Source organism: Fundulus heteroclitus, chromosome 7 (genome assembly GCF_011125445.2).
Source record: "Fundulus heteroclitus isolate FHET01 chromosome 7, MU-UCD_Fhet_4.1, whole genome shotgun sequence".
Classification (NCBI taxonomy): Eukaryota; Metazoa; Chordata; class Actinopteri; order Cyprinodontiformes; family Fundulidae; genus Fundulus; species Fundulus heteroclitus.
The window spans coordinates 11,749,345-11,755,598 of record NC_046367.1 but is presented as its reverse complement, the minus strand read 5'-3'; the positions used below and the strand labels follow the sequence as shown (position 1 = coordinate 11,755,598).

At 39.0% G+C, this 6,254-nt stretch overlaps 1 protein-coding gene across 1 annotated transcript; it reads left to right on the top strand.

The window, feature by feature from the left end:
* Positions 1-467: 467 nt before the first annotated feature.
* On the top strand, positions 468-2,570 carry LOC118563815 (olfactory receptor 6N2-like). Its single transcript, XM_036139741.1, is given in 3 exon segments — positions 468-777; positions 1,264-1,560; positions 2,566-2,570. Coding segments are annotated over 3 exon segments (612 nt in total).
* Positions 2,571-6,254: the final 3,684 nt, after the last annotated feature.

Sequence of the window (6,254 nt, the reverse complement as noted above, 5' to 3'; positions counted from 1 at the left end):
ACACAAGCTCTCAAGAGTACAGCAGTTTTGATATTCAGTGTGACGTCCAACAAATGCTGAGTAGAGGTGTCACTGTTGGGCTCCAAGGTCTCATTTAGTTGGTGTAGCAGTTTAATGAGTTCTACTGGGAAAAAATAGAAATATAATGCAAACTTTCATTGCACTATAAGAGCCAATGTTTTCCAAATTTTGAGAGGAAACAGACAGCAATAAATATATTTTAATCTCCAGGTCAGGTTCTTTATTATTCTGATGGTGAAACTATAGCAATAATTTCTTCATTGTACCGTTGCTGATATTATTATGTTTGAGTGAACATGATTATGAATGGTGAAGTTAATCAATCTTATATAACTCTTGAAGGACATGTAGAATTACATAAATACAGATATCTTTATTTTGCAGTCATGCTTACAGCATATATTTGTATTATCACCTGTAACCTAACCATTGTGTATCTTATATGGATGCACAGAAACCTCCATGAGCCCATGTACATTTTCATTGCAGCTTTGCTTCTGAACTCTATTGTTTTCAGCACTAATATATATCCAAAATTGCTGTCAGATTTTTTATCTGAAAAACAGATTGTATCATATTCAGCTTGCTATTTGCAGTTTTTTCTTTTCTATTTTTTAAGTGGTTCAGAGTTTTTATTGCTAGCAGCAATGGCCTATGATCGCTATGTGTCTATATGTGCACCTTTACAGTATGCAACAATAATGGGAAGAACCACAGTTAGTATTTTCCTGAGTTTAGCTTGGCTTGTGCCCGCTAGTGTGACTGGTGTGCAGGTAATATTGTAGCCTCGTGAGACCATCCTGATCTCGCGAGGTTTCAAGGTTTCACTCGCAGATCAGTCTGGATACCCTCCGTTGAAGAAAATTTGGAGCCGTTCACCAAACGAACGTCCAATCAGCGTTGGCTTTGAGGCGGGTTGAGGTGTGACGCAACGGGAAGCGCGTCAGTTCAGTCTAAACAACATGGCGGCTTCAGCCGATGAAACTAGCGTTAGCGCGGCTATCGAGCAAGTTTTATCGGAATTACAGAGTATTTCTTTGCTGAGCTAACGAGCCTTTACCTGCAGCAGCAAGAGTAGCTTGGCTTGTGGTTGTGTTTTCGTCGTCGCTCTGTTACGAGCGACGACGAATCTGATTGGTTTATTTGGCCCGTCTATCACCAACATCGGCCAATCAGCTGACCAGTATTTTCGCCCCTTCCCAAAATTACTTCAACGGAAGGTTTCCAGATGGATATGCGGAGCAAATCTATCTGGCGGAGTCAGGTAAGTAATATTGAGCTCTAAAATGAAACTCTGTGAATTGAATTTGAATGGAATCTTGTGTAACAATTCGATTTACAATATGTTCTGTGTAAGTTCAAAAGTGCATATAATATTTGGTGCTGTCTCTGTGGCTATGATTGCAATTTTCTCTCTGCTCTTCATAATTTTTACTTACACCAGAATACTGATAATATCCTTTCAGAGTTGCAAGGAAGTCAGAAAGAAAGCTGCTCAGACATGTTCGCCCCACTTACTAGTTTTGATCAGTTTCACCGGTTTGTGTGCATTTGATGTCATCATAGTCCGATTGGGATCCAACCTTACAAAATTAGTGCGTTTAATAATGACCTTACAGGCAATTTTGTATCATCCTCTATTTAATCCAATCATATATGGTTTAAAAATGAAGGAGATATCTAAACATCTGAGAAGGTTGTTTCATCAGACTAAAGTACTATAGTAGTGAAGTTGATACACTGACAAGCAAACAATTGCATATGTCATATTAGATTGATAGACACATTAAATTATGGACTGTTAGTAATGGTATTGCAAAATAGTTTGTTATTGCCAAAATATGAATGTTAAACATGTGTCATTTGCAATCATCTCCTTATAAAATATACAAACATTGTTTGTTTGTCAAGGTTATTTGATTTGAAATATGGACTGTCAATTTCACAAATGGATGAAAAATACAACAGTAATAAACATTAGCTGAACCAGAAAAGGGCAATGACAAATGCCCGCTTTGCTTTGGTGTTTCTGATGTTTTCTTGTTACCAAATATTTTGCCATGCATGAGCTCATAACTCATCAAACATTAGACAATACAGCAAATATAGATCTATGAAGAGTTTTAAGAAACAGGCTTGGAACATACAGAATTTAAAGGTGGAAATGCTCGACAGTAAATCTAATCCATTATTCCATTAAAAAAAACTAAATGATCAATTGCGCCTGAGTTCATGCCTGATGCCCTTTGGTTTTATTATGATGTCACACACGGAAGCAGTGTTCACTCTCTTAGAATATATGCATGTGTGGCTCCTTGTAACGCAAATGTTTTAAAGTCAACTATCAGAAGCCTCTACAGTTAAAACATCATCATGTAGGATTTCTTTAATTGTGTAAAATGATAATGATCATAGTGAATGTAAGCTTTTGAATTTGAAGAAAGTTATAATTAAATTCTAAAAAGCAATTATATTGTTCATTATGCTGAATTTTAGCCAGTAAACATTGTTTTAGCTGTTTTTAACTGATTTTTTTCTGGCCAGTGTAATGTGTCATGTTATTTAACTTGTGTAACAATACATCATATAAATTAAGCACTCTGTTTTTTCTTTTGTTAACTTTGGTTTAGTTGAGGGGTTGAACAGCACAGTGGCTAAGAAAGAACCTGAACCTGAAGCTTCATACACACCACAAATAAACCCAAAAAATAATGACATCAAATTCTGGATAGAATAACAATTCCTAAATTATCAGATAGTTAAACAATGGCTGTGGAGTCACCCCTGATAACAGTTGAAATTCAGGAAGCTTTCAAAAGCATTAAAAAGGCTCCAGGTCCAGGTGGATTTCCAGCAGAGTTTTATGAAGAATTTTGGAATATTCTGGCTCCAACATTCCACAGAATGTTGCTGTAAACATTCCAGGCTAATATGAATTCTGCTACCATTAGTCACCTGCCTAAGCCAGGCAAAGATCCTGTGTTTCCTACCAGTTATCGTCCCATATCCCTTAGTAACATTGATAATAAAATAATCTGTAAAGCTCTTGCAAAATGATTAGATAAAGTAAGGCCTCTCATAATACACTCTGATCAGATTGGTTTTTATAAAAGGAAAGCCAAACATATGGAGAACCAAGTCTTCCATACTTAAAAATAAATACAGAAATAAATAAATGCTCAATAAATAAATAAGCATACAATTAATTGCCACCAAAAATACAATAAACAAATAAATGTCGGTAGAAATTAAATTATGCAGTGAGACAAAAATATATCTCTTTTAATTAGTTTCTTTATTTATTCGCCTTTGTAATATTTAAAGTATTTATTTATTGTCCGTTAAATGTCATGTTTTGTAGACTGAACCCAAACACAACCACAGCAAAGTATGGTTTAACAGTTTATTGAAGTTTGTGGATAGTGGAGGAAGGAACCAAGAGTCTGTGCTGAGGTGAAGCAGGAGGATGGTGAAGGCAGGAACTGGCAAGCGGGACGGAGCCAGGGCACCGAGGCAGCAGAACCAGAAGCACAGCAGAATGGAGACTTGGAACCAGGCTTGACCAGCAGCACGACAGAATGGAGACTTGGAATCAGGCTTGGACTCACAGCACGACAGAATGAAGACTTGAAACCAGAACTACAACAGGCTGGCGGAGAATGGAGGAACATCGGACTGGACGAGACTGGATGAGGTGAGCAGCAGAAACAGAGGTAAGCAGGGAAACAGAACGAACCGACGAGGAATGACAGACTGCAGTGAGCTTAAGTAGTGAGGCTAACAGGTGTGCTGAATGCTGGCTGATTAGTAGCTGACAGGTGTGGATGATTACTGAACCGGAGACTGGAGCTGTATGGAAGGTGGAAAGTGTCTGAGTCTGTGCATGGTGCAGCAGACAGGCTGCATCATGACATTATAATCTTTAACTTTATTAAGTATTTATTTATGTGCATGTTATAATATTTTTGTCTGTTTTATTCTTCCTTTGTATTTTTTTACCCTATAGATTTCTGTGATGCTATTTATTTCTGCCTGTCCTTTTACATTTCTGGCTGTCCTTTTTACATTTCTGTATGCAATTCTGCCTCGTTATGCAAATGAGGAGGGCGGTGTCTTAAGGGCTCAACTTCTGCCCAGTGGTTGGTTAGCATTTTAGATCGAATCTACATGGCTTTTCCCCGCACCAAAGCATTGTTTAGTAATGTCAAATTCAGCAGGCAGACATTCAGTGTCCAACCTCTTAAGGGAAGCTGCTAATAGACTGGAAGAATTAGAACGCTGTACGCAGGGTCCGAAATAAACACTCGCCAAATGCGAGTAAATTTAATACCATCTGGAATAATCCTGACATCCTACAAAAAATTAGATGATAAACCTTGCTTACTGGAAGAGTTAAGAATTGAAAACCTGAAACATATATTTTAAGTTTATCACATTTGATAGATTAAATATACAATATGGTATTGACAAAGATAAATTCTTAGAATACTATCAAAATAAATCTATAATAAAAAATAATTCAAGTTTATTAAAGATGGTTTACAAATTCCATTAAATGTATTAGAGTTCCTTGATTTAACACCCCCCAATTATTGTCTAAATTACACAGGACACTGTCTAAAGTAGATTTCTCAGTCAGCTTTGAACAAAACTGCTGGTCTCGGATATGTTTAAGAACTTTCAAATTGACTAGAAACCTGAATTTACAACTACTACAATACTATATCCTTTATAGAGTGCACTATACTGGTCAAAGATTATTAAGGATGGTTTTGCACAATTTAATATCTGCTCACAGTGCACAGGCAATAATCCTGACAAATATATTCATGCATTGTGGTTATGTACACCTGTTCAGAGGTTTTGGGACCGAATGTGTGAAGACTTGTCTAAGTGTCTAAGATGTTAAATTTTAAATTCCCCCCGTTTGCTTGCTGGGTAACTTGGTTGATAGCACTTTGGGGAAAAATCAGTTTGCATGGTTTTCACTGCCCTATGTAATGCCAAGAAAACTATCCTCATAAATTGGAAAAGCAAACAAATTCTTTGTATCAAACAGTATAGAGATATTTTGTTGGATCATATTAGTCTTGAGACAGCATCAGCCTCCACATCGGATCGATCTCTCTGGGCTCCTTTGATCACTTAGTGGAAGGTGGGGAGCTGTGGGGTGTGCCCTGTAGGGGGTGGTGGCGGATTCAGGGGGTGCCTCGGTCTTGGGGGTCTGGTGGGTCCCCAGAGAAGTCTGGTGTCAGGGTCTGTGGGTCCCACTGGGGTGGGGCTTTAGGGACTTTGGGGCAGCATCCGGAGGCTACTTGAGATGATCTTGGTGAGGTCTGTGCCTGCGGACGTGGGTTACTGGCCTGGTAGCTGTGCTGCACCTGGGTGAGTCTGGGGCTCAGGGTTCTTGGAGTGTGCCGTCCTTGGGGGCTTGGGTCCTGTGCAATGTTCCTCCTAATTGTTTATGTGTCTGGACCTCTGTGAGCAACATTACACGTGCACACTGAAAAAAACACAGCCATACAAACAGCTGACTTTCAACTGGAGTAACAAAGAGGCACTCAGCAACCTGCGCAACTAAAAAGGTGTCTTCCCACCCCATCCATCAGTTATGCACTCTGATCAGCACCTGGTGCACACAGAGTGGGACCATGGAACACTAGGGCTGGGTATTGTTAGGAACCTCACAATTCGATACAATCTTGATTATTGGAGTTGCGATTCAATGCAATTCGATTCAATACCGATTTAAAGAATTTGATTTTCATTTATTAAAAAGCTTCCCCGGGGCTTTCCCAGCCGGAGCACTCACAATTTCACCCCAGCCAAGGAGAGGCTGACACGGGCTCCTATGAATACGATGGCTGGATCCACTTCGGGTTCATCAGGGCAGTGCATCATCTTCTGAGCGTCACTATCAACAAGTACATTCATGATAAGTGCTACAGATGCAACATGGACCGCCCTAGTTTGAGAGACCATTAATGTTTTGAGCAGCTTGAGGACGGGTTCTTTGAAAGCAACTATTATCGTGTAATGCAAGTACTTTATACGCCATTCAGCAGTTTTTAGTCACTCGCAACATCCATCAAGACAGTAGCATAGTAAGTGCGGTAGCACAAGCTTACTTGTATGGATTGACGCTGGTCAAGTAGGAGGTGTATCTTCAGCTGGTTCAACAAACCCCGGAAATAAGAGATCAGCTTCTACACTGAAAAAAGAAAATCTTTGAA